This window comes from Scyliorhinus canicula, chromosome 6, assembly GCF_902713615.1.
Source record: "Scyliorhinus canicula chromosome 6, sScyCan1.1, whole genome shotgun sequence".
Classification (NCBI taxonomy): Eukaryota; Metazoa; Chordata; class Chondrichthyes; order Carcharhiniformes; family Scyliorhinidae; genus Scyliorhinus; species Scyliorhinus canicula.
This window is the reverse complement of record NC_052151.1, coordinates 139,000,680-139,023,281: the sequence shown is the minus strand read 5'-3', so window position 1 is coordinate 139,023,281 and position 22,602 is coordinate 139,000,680. Positions and strand designations below refer to the sequence as shown.

General features: G+C 43.2%; 1 protein-coding gene across 1 annotated transcript in view; it reads right to left on the bottom strand.

Annotated features, from left to right (window-relative positions):
• Positions 1-22,602, bottom strand: part of fkbp1b (FKBP prolyl isomerase 1B) — a 60,367-nt gene that overhangs the window by 3,839 nt on the left and 33,926 nt on the right. Inside the window, exon 3 of the mRNA XM_038800203.1 lies at positions 1,982-2,094. Coding sequence (XP_038656131.1) covers positions 1,982-2,094 — 113 coding nt within the window. The remainder of the gene's footprint in view (positions 1-1,981; positions 2,095-22,602) is intronic.

The following is a 22,602-nucleotide window of genomic DNA, read 5'->3' as shown; positions in this document are numbered from 1 at the left end:
ATGTGAAGTTGAACTTGTATCACACAAATGGCATAATTGATTTTTTAAAATTTGCTTTAATTTACCGAATTTACCAATGGGCTTGTTGAGTACGTATGCCAACGAAAGGAGTAGATGGAGGGAACAATGAAACATCGAACCCAACCATCATCAGCAAGCAAAAACAAAATACATGGCGTCACGCCAATCACACAAGAACAGAAAATAGGAGCTGAAGAGGAAAGTGGGCATGCCGGATGACCAGAAGGGATCCATGGGAGGCCTAGGCCTCTCAAATCTGCAATATTACTACTCGGCAGCAATCGCAGAGAGGGTAAAGGGGCGGATAAAAGAGCCAGTAGCCAACTGGGTACTTATGGAGTATGGCTCCTGCAGGGGGACCTCCCTCCAGGCCCTAACCACGGCAGCACGCCCATCCTCACCAACAAATACTCAACAGGCCCAGTGGTGATAGCAACACTACAATTGTGGAACCAACTGCGACAACATTTTGGGCTAACTGAAATGTCCGTTAAGGCTCCATCTGCAATAACCACAGATTCATGCTCGCGACAATGGACGGCACTTTCAAAAGGTGGAGACAGGATGGAGGGATGCTGACAGTTAGGGACTTCTACACAGACAACAGACTGACAACACTCGAGGAACTAACAGAGAAATTCCAGCTGATGGGGGAAACGAACTAGATACATGCAGCTCAAAAACATCCTGCATAGGGAAACGAGGACATACCCATGACCACTGCAACAGTTGTTGTTAGAGGACCTATTAGACGTGGACATCTTAGGGAAGGGGAACTGTGGTGACATATGTGGATGACTACTGGGGAGGGCTAACACACAGCTGAACGAGACAAGAAAAAAGTGGAAGGAGCAAAGCATTACATCGGGTCAACTCCATCTCCACTTGTGCAAAGCTAAGCCTAATGCAGTTGAAAGTGATACAGAGGTCACTTAACCAGAACCCAAATGAGCAGGTTTTTCCCAGAGGTGGAAGACAAATGCGATCGGTGCCAAGGAGGCCAGGCCAACCATGCCCACATTTTCTGGTCTTACCCTAGACTTGTTGGGTTTTGGACAGCCTTCTTTGAGGCAATGTCCAAGGTGGTGGAGATGAGGGTGGAGCCTTGCTCAAGAGTGGCAGTCTTCAGGGTATCATAACAGCCAGATCTCTTCATGGGGAAGACAGCTAATGCCTTACATTTGCCTCCCTAATCGCCGGCTGGAGAATCCTGCTCGGCTGGCGATCAGCAGCACTACCCAAAGCTGCGGACTGGCTGTCCGACCTATCAGAATTTCTCCAGATGAAGAAAATCAAATTTGCCATCCGGTGATCGGAAGAAGGCTTTCACAAAATGTGGAGGTCATTCCCTCAGCTGGTCCAAGACCTGTTTGCAGCCAACAGCCAGTAAACTAGAGGGAACTGAAAGGCACAACACAATAACGTATGCCAATGAAAGGAGTAATGGGAGGGTGGGGAAGGAACAATGAAATTTAAAACCCAACCAGGATCCTGAAGCAAAAAACAAATACACGTTGTCACGCCAATCACAACAGACAACAGAAGCTGAAGAGGAAAGAGGGCACAGCAGACGACCAGAAGAGGAAGGGGGGTCAGGAAGAAAGGCAGGGACAGAGGTGGAGGAAAATGAGTGACCCAGTCAGGAATAAACATCCACTGGCGAGCGCAAAAAAAGAAGCCGCAACCGATGCAAATAGCTAAATACAACAATGGACATACAATTCTTCCTTTTCTATTTTTTCTTTACTGTGTATTATTATTACTTTATTATTTTACTCCTGTTATCTTCCAATGTATGTTCACAATTGCCTTTGTCTTGTATAGCTTAAAAACCCTCAATAAAAATACCTTATTGTATCATAATGTTATCAGCTGTACCTAATATAACATTCCATAATGTGTCTTTTAAAAGCATTTGGTGAAATATATATCTTTAAATATATAACCATACAATAAATACCTGTGCCATGCCTTCTTCCCAGCCTTTAATTACTTCCTGTCTGCCAATTACGAACTTGAAAGGCTTGTTTCTGTCTCTGGAGGAATCAAACTTCTTTCCATTCTGCAGCATTCCTGCAAATACCACAAAATCCTCTTTGAAACCATGATGGACATAAAGACAAAAACGATAGGATGTCTTGAACTTTCACTAAATTAGGATTCACACCTTAGGCAATATAAAATGCTGTTCAATTACTGAAGCCAAAATTATTTTGGGAAACAGGAAACTTTACAACAAGCTTGCTTTACACAGCCAGTTGATAGCCTAAACTTCTGAATGGTGCAATGATATAAATAAAATAATTACCCATGAATACACATCACACAACTTTAGATATCCCAGGTTAAGGTCATTTTCTTTTTTAATAAATCTCTGCTGAAAACTATTATTCTATATTTCAGGTTCAACGCTTTCACCGCCAAAATAATTTTGAAACAGTAGATGTATAAGAATTTGAACAGAATAAAGTATTTGTGCCATTCAAGATGGCTGTTATTTGCTTTAATGTGCACACGAGTACTGCAGATGAGGTGGAGCCAGACTAGTTTTTTTTAAGGTGGGTTAGCCAAGTCCGTAAAAAATGACAAGATGACATAAACACAAACTTAAAAGTAAAACAAATGAGAAACAAATCTTTATTCAAAAAGTTGTTAAATGCTTGGAACAATTATTAATTAGGTATACAGTCAAAGAAACGGAGAACATTTAAACCAGTTAGATGCTGGCCTAGTTGATTTGGCATTCTCACCTTTGACTCAATTTTACTCAAAATACATCTGATTGTGGTTATGTCAAAATAAGGCTGCCAATCTCTACTATTTTAAGGAAAAGATGAATCCAGCTTTTTTAACCAGGTTAATGGTCTCAAAAGAAAAGCTGGCAATTAATGTAAGCCTATTTGTGACAATAAAGGTTATTATAATGTATATTTGGAATGGCACAACTGAGGACCCAATGGGCATCTACATTTTTAAAAGTTTAATTGTGCAAAAAAATGTAGGGTTGTCATTAGTGATTTACATAATGCAAATATTTTCAAAGCACATCTCATTAAAATGTGACTTATTTCACATTCCCCCACCCATAGGGAAGGCAATTTATCAGTTTTATATATGCGGGATATAATTACAGAACTTAGAAACTTTGCCAAAAACAGCGCCCGAACTACAATCACAAACAAATCTCAACTGTTGGGAATTAAATATTAAAGGGTATGTGACTGTGGTGGTGGGGTAGCTTTGTGTGTACGTGATGGAATAAGTACAACAGTAAGAAGTGACCTTGGATCGGAAGATGTAGAATCCATATGGGGGGTGGTAATAAATTACAAGGGAAGAAGAAACTGATGGGAGTAGTCTGAAGGCCCCAAACAATAGCTATACTATTGGACAGAAAATAAATCAAGACATCATAAAGGCATGTAAAAAAGGCAGTACTTTAATTGTGAGGGACTTCAATCTTCATGTAGTTTGGGAAAATAAAATTGGTAGAGGTCGCCATGAGAAGAATTCATAGAGTATATTCAGGACAGTTTCCTAGAACAATATGATGTGGGTCCAACCAGGGTCAGGCTATTTTGGATTTGGTATTGAGGCAGGTTTAATAAACAATCTCAGAGTAAAAGGTCCCCTTGGAAGCAGTGACCATAACACAACAGAATTTATCATTCAATGTGAGAGTGAGAAACTTCGGTCAGATACAACTGTGCTGCACTTAAATAAGGATAATTAGGAAGGAATGAGGGCAGAGTTGGTTGGAGTGGACTGGGAGAGGAGTTTAGCAGGGAAAAACGGTTGAACACCAATGTCAGATTTTTCAGAAAATAGTTCATGACTCACAACAAAGATATATCCCAATGAAGAAGAACGATTCTTGGAAGGGGATAAATCAACCATGGTTAACCAAGGAAGTTAAGGATAGTATTAAACTGAAAGAACATATAGGGTGGGATTTACTGACTAACCCATCGCGTGTTTGTTGGTGGCAAAGGCAGCTTGCAAGCGGGATTTTCTGGTCCTGCCGTTGTCAACAGGATTTCTCATTGACTGTACTTACGTAGTGTCTCCCACCCATCCTCCTCCTCTAACCAAAAAAAAAGTTCTGTCCGTCGGATTGCTAAACTAACAAGTTTTTTTTCAGTAGTTGGGAAGTTAGTTCAGTGGGAATGGAGGTTAGGACAGTTGAATGTTCCTCCTGCAGAATGTGGGAGGAAAGGGTCACCTCGAGTGTCCCTGCTGGCTACATCTGCAGGAAGTGCGCCCAACTCCAGCTCCTCGAGAACCGTGTTAGGGACCTGGAGCTGGATGAACTTCGGATCATTCGGGAGGCAGTGGGGGTTATTGAGAGGAGTTATAGGGAGGTAGTCACACCTCAGGTAAAAGAAGAAGGTAGATGGGTTACCGTCAGGGGAGGGAGAGGGAACTGGCAGGCAGTGCAGGGATCCCCTGTGGTAGTTCCCCTCAATAACAAGTATACCGTTTTGGATCCTGTCGTGGGGGACGACTTACCAGGGGTAAGCAATGGGGCACCATTGGTCTCTGGCACAGAGTCTGTCCCTGTTGCTCAGTAGGGAAGGGAGAAGAGGAACAGAGCACTTGTCATTGGGGACTCTATAGTTAGAGGAACAGACAGGAGGTTCTGTGGGAACGAAAGAGACTCACGGTTGGTGTGTTGCCTCCCAGGTGCCAGGGTTCGTGATGTCTCTGATCATGTTTTTGGGATCCTTAAGGGGGAGGGGGAGCAGCCCCAAGTCGTGGTCCACATAGGTACCAACGACATAGGTAGGAAGAGAGATGGGGATTTGAGACAGAAATTCAGGGAGCTAGGGTGGAAGCTGAGAGCTAGAACAAACAGAGTTGTTATCTCTGGGTTGTTACCCGTGCCACGTGCTAGCGAAGTGAGAAATAAGGAGAGAGAGGAGTTGAACACGTGGCTACAGGGATGGTGCAGGAGGGAGGGTTTTGGTTTCCTGGATAATTGGGGCTCATTCTGGGGTAGGTGGGACCTCTACAAACAGGATGGTCTTCACCTGAACCAAAATCCTGGGGGGGAGATTTGCTAGTGCTCTTCGGGGGGGGGGGGGGGGGGGGGGGGTTTAAACTAATTCAGCAGGGGGATGGGAACCTAAATTGTAGTCCCAGTGTACAGGATGTTGAGAGTAGTGAGGTCAGGGATAGGGTTAAAGTTCGAAAGAGGGCACTGGCAAGCAAGACGCTGGTTTGAAGGGTGTCTACTTCAACGCCAGGAGCATCCGGAATAAGGTGGGTGAGCTTGCAGCATGGGTTGGTACCTGGGATCTCGATGTTGTGGCGATTTCGGAGACATGGGTAGAGCAGGTACAGGAATGGTTGTTGCAGGTTCCAGGATTTAGATGTTTCTGTAAGAACAGAGAAGATGGTAAAAGAGGGGGGGGGGGGGGGGGGGGGGGGGTGGCATTGTTAATCAAGGAAAGTATTACGGCGGTAGAAAGGACGTTTGAGGACTCGTCTACGGAGGTAGTATGGGCCGAGGTTAGGAACAGGAGAGGAGAGGTCACCCTGTTGGAAGTTGTCTATAGACCTCCGAATAGTTCCAGAGATGTAGAGGAAAGGATAGCAAAGATGATTCTCGACAGGAGCGAGAGTAACAGGGTAGTTGTTATGGGGGACTTTAACTTTCCAAATATTGACTGGAAATACTATAGTTCGTGTACTATAGATGGGTCAGTTTTTGTGCAGTGTGCGCAGGAAGGCTTTCTGACACAGTATGTAGACAGGCCAACTTGCGAAGCCACATTGGATTTGGTACTGGGTAATGAACCCGGCCAAATGTTAGATTTAGATGTAGGTGAGCGCTTTGGTGATAGTGATCAAAATTCGGTTATGTTTACTTTAGCGATGGGCAGGGATAGGTATATACGGCAAGGCAAGAATTATAGCTGGGGGAAAGGCAATTATGATGCTATTCGGCAAGATTTAGGATGTATAGGATGGGGAAGGAAACTACAGGGGATGGATACAATCGAAATGTCGAGCTTTTTTGAGGAACAGCTACTGCGTGTCCTTGATAAGTATGTACCTGTCAGGCAGGGAGGAGGTTGTCGAGGAAGGGAACCGTGGTTTACTAAGGAATTTGAAGCACTTGTCAAGAGGAAGAAGAAGGTTGGTTTACACAGAAAGTTTACAAGTGCAACAGGTGATTAAGAAGGAAGTAAGAAGGCAAATGGAATTTTGTCCTTAATTGCTAGAGGGATGGAGTTTAAGACTAGGGAGGTTATGTTGCAATTGTATAAGGTGTTAGTGCGGCCACACCTGGAGTATTGTGTTCAGTTTTGGTCTCCTTACTTGAGAAAGGACGTACTGGCGCTGGAGGGTGTGCAGAGGAGATTCAATAGGTTAATCCCAGAGCTGAAGGGGTTGGATTATGAGGAGAGGTTGAGTAGACTGGGACTGTACTCGTTGGAATTTAGAAGGATGAGGGGGGATCTTATAGAAACATTTAAAATTATGAAGGGAATAGATAGGATAGATGCGGGCAGGTTGTTTCCACTGGCGGGTGACAGCAGAACTAGGGGGCATAGCCTCAAAATAAGGGGAAGTAGATTTAGGACTGAGTTTAGGAGGAACTTCTTCACCCAAAGGGTTGTGAATCTATGGAATTCCTTGCCCAGTGAAGCAGTTGAGGCTCCTTCATTACATGTTTTTAAGGTAAAGATAGATAGTTTTTTGAAGAATAAAGGGATTAAGGGTTATGGTGTTCGGGCCGGAAAGTGGAGCTGAGTCCACAAAAGATCAGCCATGATCTAATTGAATGGCGGAGCAGGCTCGAGGGGCCAGATAGCCTACTCCTGCTCCTAGTTCTTATGTTCTTATGTTAGGATGAGACATGAAGGCTCAGTTAGGGCACTTGAGAGTTACAGGTTAGCCAGGAAGGACCTAAAGGGAGAGTTCAGAAGAGCGAGGAGAGGACACGAAAAGTCATTGGCGGATAGGATCAAGGAAAACCCTAAGGCTTTCTATAGGTATATCAGGAACAAAAGAATGACTAGAGTAAGATTAGGGCCAATCAAGGATAGTAGTGGAAAGTTGTGTGTGGAATCAGAGGAGATAGGGGAAGTGTTAAATGGATATTTTTCGTCAGTGTTTACACTGGAGAAAGACAATGTTGTCAAGGAGAATACTCAGGTACAGTCGACCTGGCTAGATGGGATTGAGGTTCACAAGGAGGAGGTGTTAGCAATTTTGGAAAGTGTAAAAATAGATAAGTCCCCTGGGCCAGATGGGATTTATCCTAGGATTCTCTGGAAAGCCAGGGAGGAGATTGCAGAGCCTTTGTCCTTGATCTTTATGTCGTCTTTGTCGACAGGAATAGTGCCGGAAGACTGGAGAATAGCAAATGTTGTCCCCTTGTTCAAGAAGGGGAGTAGAGACAACCCTGGTAATTATAGACCTGCGAGCCTTACTTCGGTTGTGGGTAAAATGTTGGAAAAGGTTATAAGAGATAGGGTTTATAATCATCTTGAAAAGAACAAGTTGATTAGCGATAGTCAACACGGTTTTGTGAAGGGTAGGTCATGCCTCACAAACCTTATTGAGTTTTTTGAGAAGGTGACCAAACGGGTGGATGAGGGTAAAGCGGTTGATGCGGTGTATATGGATTTCAGTAAGGCGTTTGATAAGGTTCCCCACGGTAGGCTATTGCAGAAAATACGGAAGTATGGGATTGAAGGTGATTTAGCGGTTTGGATCAGTAATTGGCTAGCTGAGAGAAGACAGAGGGTAGTGGTTGATGGCAAATGTTCATCCTGGAGTTCAGTTACTAGTGGTGTACCACAATGATCTGTTTTGGGGCCACTGCTGTTTGTCATTTTTATAAATGACCTGGAAGAGGGTGTAGAAGGATGGGTTAGTATATTTGCAGATGACACGAAGGTCGGTGGAGTTTTGGATAGTGCTGAAGGATGTTATAGGTTACAGAGGGACATAGATAAGCTGCAGAGCTGGGCTGAGAGGTGGCAGATGGAGTTTAATGCGGAAAAGTGTGAGGTGGTTCACTTTGGAAGGAGTAACAGGAATGCAGAGTACTGGGCTAATGGCAAGATTCTTGGTAGTGTAGATGAACAGAGAGATCTCGGCATCCAGGTACATAAATCCCTGAAAGTTGCCACCCAGGTTAATAGGGCTGTTAAGAAGGATATGGTGTGCTAGCCTTTATCAGTAGGGGGATTGAGTTTCGGAGCCACGAGGTCATGCTGCAGCTGTACAAAACTCTGGTGCGGCCGCACCTGGAGTATTGTGTGCAGTTCTGGTCACCACATTATAGGAAGGATGTGGAAGCTTTGGAAAGGGTTCAGAGGAGATTTACTAGGATGTTGCCTGGTATGGAGGGAAGGTCTTACGAGGAAAGGCTCAGGGACTTGAGGTTGTTTTCGTTAGAGAGGAGAAGGCTGAGAGGTGACTTAATAGAGACATATAAGATAGTCAGAGGGTTAGATGGGGTGGACAGTGAGAGTCTTTTTCCTCGGATGGTGATGACCTACATGAGGGGACATAGCTTTAAATTGAGGGGTGGTAGATATAGGACAGCTGTCAGAGGCAGTTTCTTTACTCAGAGGGTAGTAGGGGTGTGGATCACCCTGCCTGCAACAGTAGTAGACTCGCCAACTTTAAGGGCATTTAAGTGGTCACTGGATAGACATATAGATGAAAATGGAATAGTGTAGGTCAGATAGGCTTCAGATGGTTTCACAGGTCAGCGCAACATCGAGGGCCGAAGGGCCCGTACTGCGCTGTAATGTTCTATGTACCCCACGTCACCAGGTAACCCATGCACCGTTGGTGGGACCAGAATATCCTGCCGGCGTGAACTGTTGAAACCAACAACGATAATCACAAAAAGAGAGAGAAGATGAACTATGATGGTAAACTAGCAAGTAATATAACAAACAGACAGCAAGAACTTCTTCAAATATATGAAAAGGAAGAGAGAGGCCAAGTGAATATAGGCTCCTTAGAGAATGAGACTGGGGAAATAATAATTAGGAACCAGGAAATGGCAGAGGAGTTAAACAAATACTCTGTATCAGTCTTCACGGTGGAAGACACTAATAACATTCCAAAAATACTAAATAATCAAGGGGCAGGGGTGGAAGGAAATGAATACAACAACAACCATGAAAGAAAAAGTATTGGGGAAACTAATAGAGATAAAATGTTAATAAATCCCCTGGACTTGATAGGTTGCATCCCAGGATATTAAACAAAGTAGTTACAAAGATAGTGGATGCATCTTCCAAGGATCCTTGAATTCTGGAAAAGTCCCAGAGAATTGGAAAACTGCCAATGTAACATCTTTATTCCAAAAAGGAGAGAGACAAAAAACAAGTAATTATATGCAAGTTAGCTTAATATCTGTCATTGGGAAAATGTTGAGTCCTTTATAAAGGATTTAATAACACAGCATTTAGAAATGCATTATATAATCAAGTAGTCAGCACAGCATCATAAAGGGAAAATCAAGGGCGGGATTCTCTAATCCTGCGGCAGCGTGTCCATACCGTCATAAACACTGTGACGTTTTATGACGGCGTAAACGGGTCGCTTCCACGACTAATTTTGGCCCCTACAGGACAGCACGGCGCTGGGGTGGTTCGTGTCGCTCGAGTTGCAGATCCCGGTGCGAACTGTGCGCCGTGGGATCCACGCATGTGCAGTTGCACCAGCGCCAACGAAGACATGCGCAGTGGCCTCCTTCAACGCGCCGGCCCCGGTGCAATATGGCGCAGGACTACAGGGGTTGGCGCGTAGGAAAGGAGGCCCCCAGCCACAGAGACTGGCCCACCGATTGGTGGGCCCCGATCACGGGCCAGGCCACATCAGAACCCCCCCCCCCCCCCCCAGGGTCGGACTCCCCCTTCCCCCACCCCCAAAGGCCGCCACCCGACCCTTGCACGCTGAGGTCCCGCCGGCCCAGAGCAGGTTAGAACGGTCCCGGTGGGACTTGGCTCTTTTCTCGCAGCTGCTCGGTCCATCTGGGCTGGAGAATTGGTGGGCCGGCCGCGTAGAGCGGCCCGCGACCGCGCCAATTCTCCGCTCTGCGGAGCATCGTGTGCCAGCGTCAGGGCCTGTTCGGGGGGATTCTCCTGCCCAGCCCAGGGCTGGGAGAACCCTGCCCCAAATCTGACAAATGTATTAAAATTCATTGAGGTGGGAACAAGCAGGATAGATGAAGGGGAACCAGTAAACATAATATACTTGGATTTCCAAAAAATATTCGATAAGGTATCACACAAATTACTTATTAAGAGCCCATCGTGTTGGGGGTTGTATATTAGAATGGATAGAGGATTGGCTAACTAGCAGGAGAGAGAGAGTTGGGAGAGGAGCATTTTCAGGATGGCAACCTGTATCTAGAGTACGACAGGAATCCGTGCTGGGGCCAGAATTATTTACCATATAAATGACTTGGATGAGGGAAGTGAATGCCAAGTTTGTGGGTGACACAAAAATATGTCAGAAGGCATGTGGTGAGGATGACAAAGTCTGCAGAGAAATACAAACAGGTTAGGTGAATGGGCAAAAACTTGGCAGATGGAGTATAATGTAGGAAAATGTGAAGTTATGTACTTTGATAGGAAGAATAAAAGGATTATTATTGAAATTGAGAAAGACTGCAGAAAACTGCAGCACAGAGGGATTGGGGTCCTCGTGCATAAATCACAAAAGGCTAGTATGCAAGTTCAATAGGGAACTGGGAAGGCAAATGGAATGTTGGCCTTTATTTCAAAGGGAATTGCATATAAAAATAAGCAAGTCCTGCTAAAACTATGGAAGGCAATAGTTAGACCACACTTGGAATATTGTGAACAGTTTTGGTTCCCTGGCATTGGAAGCAGTCCAGAGAGGATTCACTAGGTTGATCCTGGGTATGGAGGGATTTTCTTATGAGGAGCGGTGAAGTAGGTTGGGCCTGTATTCATAAGAACATAAGAACTAGGAGCAGGAGTAGGCCATCTTGCCCCTCGGGCCTGCTCCACCATTCAATGAGATCATGGCTGATCTTTGTTGGACTCAGCTCCACTTTGCAGCCCAAACACCATAACCCTTAATCCCTTTATTCTTCAAAAAACTATCTTTATCTTAAAAACATTTAATGAAGGAGCCTCAACTGCTTCACTGGGCAAGGAATTCCATAGATTCACAACCCTTTGGGAGAAGAAGTTCCTCCTAAACTCAGTCCTAAATCTACTTCCCCTTCTTTTGAGGCTATGCCCCATGTTCTGCTTTCACCAGCCAGTGGAAACAACCTGCCCGCATCTATCCTATCTATTCCCTTCATAATTTTATACGTTTCTACAAGATCCCCCCACATCCTTCGAAATTCCAACGAGTACAGTACCAGTCTACTCAACCGCTCCTCGTAATCCAACCCCTTCAGCTCTGGGATTAACCTAGTGAATCTCCTCTGCACACCCTCCAGCGCCAATACTCCTTCTCAGGTAAGGAGATCAAAATGGAACATAATACTCCAGGTGTGGCCTCACTAACACCTTATACAATTGCAGCATAACCTCCCTAGTCTTAAACTCCATCCCTCTAGCAATGAAGGACAAAATTCCATTTGCCTTCTTAATCACCTGTAAACCAACTTTTTGAGACTCGTGCACTAGCACGCCCAGTTCTCTCTGCACAGCAGCATGTTTTCATATTTTATCATTTAAATAATAATCCCTTTTGCTATTATTCCTACCAAAATGGATAAGCTCACATTTGTCAACATTGTATTCCATCTCCCAGACCCTAGCCCATTCACTTAACCTATCCAAATCCCTCTGCAGACTTCCGGTATCCTCTGCACTATTCATTGGAGTTAGAGGTGACCTTATTAGAGGCGACATATAGGATTCTCAGGGGGTTGACACAGTAGATGCTGAGAGGATGTTTCATTTTGTGGGAGTGTCCAGGATCAGAGGGAATAATCAGAGTAAAGGGTGGCCTGTTTCAGACAGAGATGAGGAGGAAATGATTCTGTGGAATTCTTTAACTGCAGAGTGCTGTACAGGCTGGGTCGTTAAATATGTTAAAGGAACAGATCGACAGATTTTTAATCAGCAAGGGAATCAAGGGTTGAGGATTACATCAGATCAACCATGATCTCATTGAATGGTGAAGCCGACTCGACGGGCCGAATAGCCTAATTCTGCTCCTCGGTCTTATGCAATCACATTCTGCCAGTAAGTTGTTTTTGTACCATCATTCAACACTTTCATCACTATTGTGCCAAACAGACTTTTTCAAACTCAGAATATAGTATGAACTTGCTATTCATACTATATTACTAAGTTAGAAAGTTAGCATATTCATCAACTAATTTCTGAAGTATCATACAAAAACACATTTCTGAGGAGCTGCAAAATGCTGACCTATTTCTGCAGAATTGGTTATAAAATCCAGGTCAAAGTTTTGCCTTTGGTTGTCTTGACAGCATGTATTGGATGCCTCTCAAAGCAATAAGTGGCTCCATAAATTCACAGAAAATAAATGTCACCAAGAATCCTGTATTTTAAAAACATTAATTTGACAGTGGGCTCTGAATATGTTTTGGGGGGGGGAAAGAAATCTTTCAAAGGAATTTGATGACTATCCATTTAATGTTGCAAGTCATTTAGATCATCAGATAAGCAAAATAGTTTCACAGATTACATTAATACAACAAAATGCATTATTTACCAATGAAAAATAAATTCATAATTAGTAACTGGATCTGGATTTAACCTGTTGATGTTGATATTAATTCACTTCACACATTTCACTGAAATGGTAACACTCAGGAAAAAAAAGACAAAATATCTTCTGCAGAGCAAAATATTTATAACCTGAAACCACGAGTGTCTTTGAATATTAAGAAACTAATGAATCATTTAGCTTTGTGTAACAGCAAAGTATATTGATACATATTGTATTATATGTCTACAGGATTCTTCCAACACTTCAGATTAGACAAAAACTTTATTCGAATGATATTCCCAATTTGCCACATAAGACCATAAGACATGGGAGCAGAATTAGGCCACTCAGCCCATAGAGTCTGCTCCGCCATTCAATCATGGCTGATATTTTTCTCACCCCCATTCTCCTGCCTTCTCCCCATAACCCCTGAACCCCTTATTGATCAAAAACCTATCTATCTCTGTCTTAAAGACACTCAGTGATTTGGCCTCCACAGCCTTCTGTGGGAAAGAGTTCCACAGATTCACCACCCTCTGGCTGAATTAATTATCATAGAATTTACAGTGCAGGAAGCCATACGGCCATCGAGTCTGCACCGGCTCTTTGAAAGAGCACCCTACCCAAGCACACACATCCACCCTATCCCCATAACCCAGTAACCGCACCCAACACTAAGGGAAATTTTGGACACGAAGGGCAATTTAGCATGGCCAATCCACCTAACCTGCACATCTTTGGACTGTGGGAGGAAACCGGAGCTCCCGGAGGAAATCCACGCACACACTGTGAGAACGTGCAGACTCCGCACAGACAGTGAACCAAGCCGGGAATCAAACCTGGGACCCTGGAGCTGTGAAGCAATTGTGCTAACCACCATGCTACCGTGCTGCCCAATTACTCCTCTTCTCTGTTTTAAAGGAGCGTCCCTTTAGTCGGAGATTGTGTCCTCTGCTTCTAGTTTTTCCTACAAGTAGAAACATCCTCTATCCAGGCCACGCAGTATCCCGTAAATTTCAATAAGATCCCCCCTCATCCTTCTAAACTCCAACGAGTACAGACCCAGAGTTCTGAACCATTCCTCATACAAGCTCTTCATTCCAGGGATCCTCCTAGTGTACTTCCACTGGACCCTTCCAAGACCAGCACATCCTTCCTTAGATAAGGGGTCCAAAACTGCTCACAGTACTCCAAATTGGGTCTGACCAGAGCCTTATATAGCCTCAGAAATACATCCCAGGTCTTGTATTCTAGCCCTCTCGACATGAATGCTAACATTGCATTTGCCTTCCTAACTGCCAACTGAACCTGCACGTTAACCTTAAGAGAATCGTGAATAAGGACTCCCAAGTCCCTTCGTGCTTCTGATTTCCTAAGCATCTTCCCATTTAGAAAATAGTCTATGCCTCCATTTCTCCTTCCAAAGTGCACAACCTCACACTTATCTACATTGTATTTCATCTGCCACTTCATTGCCCACTCTCCAAGCCTATCCAAGTCCTTCTGCAGCCCGCCTGCTTCCTCAATACTACCTGCACCTCTACAGATCTTTGTATCATCTGCAAACTTAGCAACAATGCCTTCAGTTCCTTCCTCCAGATCATTAATGTATATTGTGAAAGGTTTTAGTCCCAGCACTGGCCCCTGAGGTACACCACTAGTCACTGGCTGCCATCCTGAAAAAGACCCCTTTATCCCCACTCTCTGCCTTCTGCCAGTCAGCCAAACCTCTATCCGTGCCAGGGTCTTACCCTGAACACCATGGGCTCTTAACTTATTTAACAGTCTCACAATGCTCTGAAAAAACCCGAAAAGATTTATGCTTAATTTTAATATTCTTTAAAATACAAGAACTCTGTTACAACATGCACAATTTCACTGCTGGGCAAGAGGTCACAAATAAGGCTACATTTTAAAATGTTTCATTTCCCACTTTTTATTCTTTCATCCTCAGTTGTCCTTGAACTGAAACTTGCTAGGCCATTTCAGAGGGGGTAAGCTCACCGCATTGATTTGGTCTGGGATCACATGTAGACCAGGCCAGGTTGGGTTGGCATTAGCGAACCAGATGGGTTTTTACAACAAGTGGTGATAGTTGCCATAGGTCGCCATTGCTGTGACTAGCTTTACATTCCACACTTATTAATTGAATTTAAATTCCACCAGCTGCCGTGGTGGGATTGGAACCGATGTGCCCCGAGCATTAGACTCGGCTTCTAGATTTGTCCAGTGACATTACCAATACACCACCATTTCCATTGTGAGAACTGGTTTTGCCACCATAAATGGAGAGCCTTTCATGCGGTGAAAATCCAGCACAGACATTATATATGGCATTCTGTGGGGCAACATCTGCCATTTTAGATTTTGATACTATGTTACAAAGAATGAATCTGACATTTTTTGGATTCATTTCCACAGATACAAATAGGAAAGTGTGGAGGCACTAGAGAGGATTCAGAAAAGATTGATCAGGATGGTTCCAGGCACTAGGAACTTTGAGTTGTCTGGGTAAATTGGAGTAGTTTGGCTGTTTTCCTTGGGGGAAAGAAGATACGAGTAAACTTGATAGAGAGGTTCAAAATCATGAGGTGTATGGGCACAGGTAGGTAGCAACTGTTCCTGTTGGTGGAAGGTTTGAGAACCAGAAGAGACAGATTTAAGGCGACTGGCAAAAGAAGCAATGGTGACACAAGGAAAAAACCCTCCTTCCTCCCCATAGCAAATGGTTAGCATCGGATTGGACAACTTGAGAATGAGGTGACGGCAGATTGAATAGAGGCCTTCAGAAGAGAATTGGTTATGATCACAGAAAAATTTGCAGACCTAAGGGGAAAAAGACTGGGAAGTGGGACAGTAGGGTTGCTCTTGCCAAGAGCTAACATGAACACGGCAGACCAAATGGCCTCTGTTGTGCTGTAACTACTCAATGGATTCTGTAAACACAAATTGGATAAAATAATTATCATGGCAAGCCAACACTGCTGCAGTGATATTTGTCTTGCTGACACAAACGTTTTTCCAACCCCTTTTCAAATATTTTAGTAAAATGTATTCATTTTACTTTTGACAAGTCACAGCTGAATTGCACAACATGTTTTTCCCCCAAGCTAATAATAGAAACCTTCACCCGTTTTCCTTTTATTCAGCAGAAGTCTGATGCAAACTGCCAGTACTTATCAATTTTCACATTTCAGGAGAAAATCTGAATATATTAAATGGTTATAGCCAAGAGACTGGAAAGAACAATTCCTGCAGTTCCACTGAAAGATAAATACTTTTCATTATATTTCAAATTCTTCTAATTTAAAACAACCAATCCAACTTTACTAGAATTTTACATCGAATAGATGTAATTTCTTTCTCTGAAAAAATATCGTTGGCACCCAAATTTATCTGAAGGATATGTACAGCTGGTAAGTATAAACAGAGATACTTTGTAAATAGTATTTTTCAGCTCAACCTCCACAAGGAGTTCCAGTTAAAGATGAATTCTAGATACAATAAGTACAAAGAAAAAGGTGAAAGGGGGTCGATACACGAAAGAAACATAAAAATACGGGATTAAATTACTTGGGATTAAAAGTATTAGGAAATGTTTCTGCAGTAAGACCTTGTATTGAACGAAAGGGGAAGGTAAAAGCCACATCGTCTGAGGTAAAATAGAAGTCAACAACTCAATGACCTCAGTGCTATCAGTGTCAATGATCTAAAGCAAATCGGATTCCTTCGTAAATGGTACCAGCTCCTTACGATGGCATCTTCAATCAAATTATTAACCCGTTAGAGAGAATGGTATTCATTAATTTTACATTACACAAGTCGGAGAATCCTGGATATGAAATAGACTGTACTCGGTCAAGATAAATAGCGTCCTCACCTGAAAGAACTGTCCAGCCCAGGAAGGAACATGAATAAATATTTTGAAAAATTTTGTGCTCAAATCAAATGTATATAGAGTATTTTTTGTTACTTTTACATCTGTAATTTTAACTTCAGGATTAAAATCATAGCAGAAATGACAATATTCAATCAGAACTTCTTTCCAGTTGTGTTGCACGTTTTAGTGTTTCTGTCAGAAGATAGCATATTTTATATCAAAGTTACTATGTCTCCTAATGTAAAATGTTTCAAGTTACAGTGACTTAGTGATTACCGAAGTCAAATTTCATTTTATAAAATGGGATTTTATTTTTTTTTATTCATTAATGGGACGTGGGCTTTGCAGGCTGTGTCAGCATTTATTGTCCATCCCTAATAGCCGGGGGGGGGGGGGGGGGGGTTGGCGGCGGCAGTTAAGAGTCAGCCACATTGCTGTGGGTCTGGAGTCACATGTAGGCCAGACCCGGTAAGGACGGCAGATTTCCTTCCCTAAAAGGACATCAGTGAACCAGATGGGGTTTTACAACAATCGATAATGGTTTCACGGTCACCATTAGACTCTTAATTCCAGCTTTTTATTGAATTCAAATGTCACCATCTGCAGTGGTGGGTCCCCAGACCATTATTCTGGGTCTGTGGTTTACTAATCCAGTGGCAAGACCATTACGCCACCGCCACCCCATATGAAGTGTCAGATTTCTTACATGATAAATGCAAACAAGCATTTTTTGATTGGTGCTGTAGTTAATTATTAATTTTATCTCTTACTTCAATGAAGGATTAAGAGGAAGATAACAGTAACGTACCAGTTTTTAAAAATAAATTTAGAGTACCCAATTAATTTTATCCAATTAAGGGGTAATTTAGCCTGCCCAATCCACCTAGCCTGCACAGTCCAAAGATGTGCGGGTTAGGTGGATTGGCCATGCTAAATTGCCCGTAGTGTCCTTAAAAGTAAGGTTGGGGGGGGGGGGCGTTGTTGGGTTACGGGTATAGGGTGGATACGTGGGTTTGAGTAGGGTGATCATTGCTCGGCACAACATCGAGGGCCGAAGGGCCTGTTCTGTGCTGTACTGTTCTATCTATCTATCTTTGGGTTGTGGGGGTGAAACCCACGCAAACACGGGGAGAATGTACAAACTCCACACGGACAGTGACCCAGAGCCGAGATCGAACCTGGGACCTCGGCGCTGTGAGACAGCAGTGCTAAGCACTGCACCACCGTGCTGCCCCTAACGTACCAGTTTTCTGACCAATTTGTGGCCTGAACTTGCACTGGTGGGATGGCGGGTGAGTGTAATAGGGTTCAACAGCACTGAAAGTGTGGGGGAGAGGCAAGTCCCAGGTTTAGGTACCACTGGGGCAAGGCTTAAGCTTGCTAAATATATTTATAAACTCGAGTGTTGGAGTGTCAGCATCATGGTAGTACTGCATCACATGGGAAAATTGGGGAGGCAGGTAACAGGGAGTTTCCAGTATCAGAGTACTGGAGGAGAGTTTTCCAGATTTGGGAACTTAGGATCAAATTCTGGGGAGTTGGTGACGTGAGATGCCAATGAGGAATCATAGAATCACTACAGTGCAAAAGGAAGCCATTTGGCACAGTGGTTAGCACTGCTGCCTCTTTGCTCCAGGGACCTGGGTTCAATTTCTGCCTCGAGTGACTGTCTGTGTGGAGTTAGAATAGTGGTTGGCACTATGGCTTCACAGCGCCAGGATCCCAGGTTCGATTCCTGGCTTGGGCCACTTACTGTGCAGTTTCTTCCCGTGTCTGCGTGCGTTTCCTCCAGGTACTCAGGTTTCCTTCCATAGTCCAAAGATTTGCATGTTAGGTGAATTAGCCATGCTAAATTGCCCCTTGGTGTCCAAAAGGTTAGGTGGGGTTATTGGGTTACGGTGATAGGGTGGGGGCCGAGGTTAGTTGCTCTTAACAAGGGCCGGTTGCAGGCGAAATGGGCCGAATGGTCTCCTGCACTGTATATTCTATGATTCTACAAGACTTTATCGATACTATTTATATTGGGTGCAATTCTCCCAAAGAATTTCTAAGTGGGATTTCCCCCCTTTCATGGGCATGGTTGGTGGGTCGGCACTATCCAGATCACAATTCACCTCGCCTAAAAATATCTTTGGAGGTAGGTAGGTTTTGCACTGGCAATGAGGGGCAGGGCTTAAACATGCCAGTAAACCCAGTTTCAAAGAGATTGGGTGCTCTTTTTAAAAGGGCACTCGATCTCGCAGTTTTTTAATATTTGTTCATGGGAAGTGGGCGTCACAGGCTGTGCCCATCCGTAATTGCCTTTGAGGGGGCAGTTAAAAGTTAACTACATTGTTATGGGTCTGGAGTCACATATAGGCCAGACCACGGATGACAGATTTCCTTCCCTGAAGGACATTAGTGAACCAGATGGATTCTTACGACAATAGTTTTATGGTCATCAGTATACTTCTGTCAGCTGGATCACCGGAAGCATCACACACCATTTTGTGCCCAGCGCAGATCCCGTTCCGGGCCTCTACCACTATTCTCCCGACATAGTAGAATTTAAGCTGGCCGCAATGGGGCCGGAGAATTGCCCCCTCATTTTTTTCAAATGATTATTTCATCTGTAGTAGAAATGCCAGCCAATTTTATTTTGGTAGGTTACTGTTTTTCCATTAATGAATCAAAACACATCTCCAGTAATGTTAAAATAGAAGTTATTCAAAGTCAAGGTTTCTATCTCTCAATGGCACTATTGCTTGCCCTTCCCATTTTGTGAAGTAAACTGCATGGTGGGTGTTGGCTATTTACTATTGCACATTTGTACAAAATATCCAGTAAAGTATAAGCAGATTTTATGTTTACTATACACTGCAATTATGAGCGCCAGTTTAAAATGTCAAATAAACATGCAGTGTTTCGTCGACTATTCTTTTTCTATGTACTCGTTTCAGTTATTTGTTTTTAAGATATGACATGGTTATGTGCTACGATAGATGTGTACCTATACACTGGTTAGGCGACACATCTTCAATGAAGCTGGGAACAAGCAGATGACCACACAAAAGTATGTCCCACGTTCTGCAAGTGAGTTGCATTGATCTTGGAGATGACAGCAAACCTTCGCCACAGATTCAAGGCTGAATTTGATTGTTGTACTCTGAATAAACTTTCATTAAATAGTTTTACCCCAAAATACCTTGCAACGGGTATAAAGGGAAACAAACACCAAAGAGACAGGAGAGTGGAATTCTCTTGCACGCTCTGTACCAGATTATGAAACGAAATAGCAAAGAAGCAGTAACCATAAGGCAGGCATCTTCAAACAGTCCCTGGAAACACTGTATGACACATGGATGATTCATCTCTCTCATAATCTAATCTCTTCCACACAAACAGCAGCAATACATATATCGCTAATTTTCCATCAAATGAAACAAAAGTGAACCCTGTGGGATAAAAAAATTCCTCAGGTATGACTTAATGAATCAAGATGACTTTTTAAAATAATTGACTGCTCTGCCTCTGTTCATCTCTCAGCGTAAAGAGCCACATTCTGGGCAGGTAACCCACATTTCCTGCTGTCAAGCTTGGAATAAGTAGGTTGTCCACAATTCCACTGGGATTTAGGTGTTATGGGGATCCGCTGGAAATTATGAATTGACACACAGAATTATTTCACCGTGTCTACAGATTATATGAGCATTTATGAAGAGAGGTGTTATTCTTTTGTCGAACATACAGGGGTTGAGCAGATTTTGCCATGAACCCTGGGTATGCTGCATCATTTCAAAAAGAAAACGCATACTTGCCTCCTTTTCCCACCTTATTCCCATACTCACCTTATTAAAGCGACAATCTCTTCCATTACAATAGATGACTACATTTCAAAAGGCACTCAACAAGTTATGAAAGCCATGAAAAGGTATCAAATAAATGCAAGTATTTTCTTTACAGAGTTGAAAGTGGGAATCATTAGTTCTAGTTAAGCAACAAGCCATAAACGTACTGAAATAAAACAGAAAATGTGGAAAATACTCAACAGGTCAGGCAGCATCTGTGGAGAGAGATACAGAGGTAAAGGGCAGGACTTCTCCCATCCCACAGCACGGTTTATGGCAGTGGAGGGCCCTCCATTGGCCGGAGGTGTGTGTGTGGGGGGGGGGGGGTTTCCCCATTGATCAGGAAACCGGGGGGGGGGGGGGGGGGGGGGGGGGGTCGCCGTCGGCAGGACAGATTCCGCTGGCGTAAACGGCTGGAAAATCCCACCCAATGTTTCAGATCATGACCTTTCAGATCTGATCTCTATTACTGATGAGTACTTGCAGCGCTTTATGCTTTTATTTCAATTTCCCAGAATCTGCAGTGTTTGCATATGTCATAAACTAACTGTGCCTGTTGTTGCCTTGGTAATAATGTTGAGTGTTTTATTTTCACCACTACAGTTAATAGCTCCATCGTTGCGGCTCAGCTTTCAAGAGGTGGCATCATCATAAATAGCTTCAGAGAGATGTAAAGCTTTTCAACAAGATGGGGGTATATCTGCTGCCTACATGTGAACATGCTGATGGCTGCAGTGTAGGCTTTCTAGTGCATCTGATTGTCCTTCAACTAAGCTTTGTACTTTCTTGAGCTTCCCCTCAGGCACAGCTCCATACTCAACCTATGCTGGCTCACTCCCAACATTCATGCTAATCACATTTACAGATGGCGTTTTAAACTGATACAAGTTGGAAAGCAAGCATTAGCAGATTTGCACATTTATTTTATATCGGTGTTCCACAGGCTATAGGCCATGGGTTAAGGTGCGTTAAACCAAATTGCTCCCCAGTGGAACTTACGGGCTGAAAATCCATTAATATTAACTCACTAAATTACTACATTAACTCACATTCAATGTGCGTTAGCTCTATCCCAGAAGAATGCCACCCTGCAGGACTCAGTTTATTTCGGTCCAACCACTCAGGACCCAGGAGACTTAGCAATGGGAAATTCCAACTGATCCTTATCCTAATGAAGCAGTTTAATCCTGATATTCAGTTTACTAAGCAATAAATGTTTGTGCCCAACATTCTGCAGACCATTTGTAATATTGTATTTTGCCACAACCCGGTAATCAAGTAATGGTCTGATAATATTTACATTCAAAATAACATGAAAAAACAGGCAGAAAAAATAAGTAGTAGCATATCCAACACACTTGGCATTGGGAGAGGAGAAGATAACGTTATCCATCCAATTTCCAATCAGATATTTATTCAGTCGCAGGTCGGACATCCTTCCTGGGGACCAGAAAAGCAGCTTGTGATCTAATTAATTGATGCCAGTAAGTGAGCCGTGGAGCACATCTTTTAGTTTGAATGACAAACTAAATCTAGCAGTTTTTATTTTTTTTTTAAACTTTCACTTTGTCTCAACGAAAGTATTTCTGTGAACCGGAATGGGCAAAAAAAAACAGAGGAGCTATAAGTGGCCAAAGGCAGGAATTATGTACAATTGCTGGAAGAGGGTGGTCACGTGTCATTCATCAAGCCACGTAAATAACAGAAAGAAAATGTCCCTTATGATATTCTCCTGCTCATAGCTTTACTTTGGTATGTGTATGTAGGACACCAAATGAATTAGAACACATTGTACTTTTGCACCCTTTTGCCATAATTACTGACTGAACACCTTTACATGTGTCTGCCAAGAAATTGAATGCTTGTATCAAGCATTCAATAAGCTCCATCGTAAACAGTGCTGTTTTGCTTTATAGTATTTGTGCCTCAACTCAGTTGATCAGCAATACTTAAATATTTCAATAGAGGTTTACAAAATATTCTAGGCATTTAAGAAATATAAATGCAGAGCCCTCCATTATCCAAAAGAACCCAAGGCAGTATAGGAAGGTTTATTTTTCTAAAGCGAGTTATGAGCCTGAAAAAGTGGTGGAAGCAGATTCAACTATAAAAAAAAAACTTTCAAAAAATGAGTTGGATGAATACATATTCAAAGCTATAGGGAAAGAG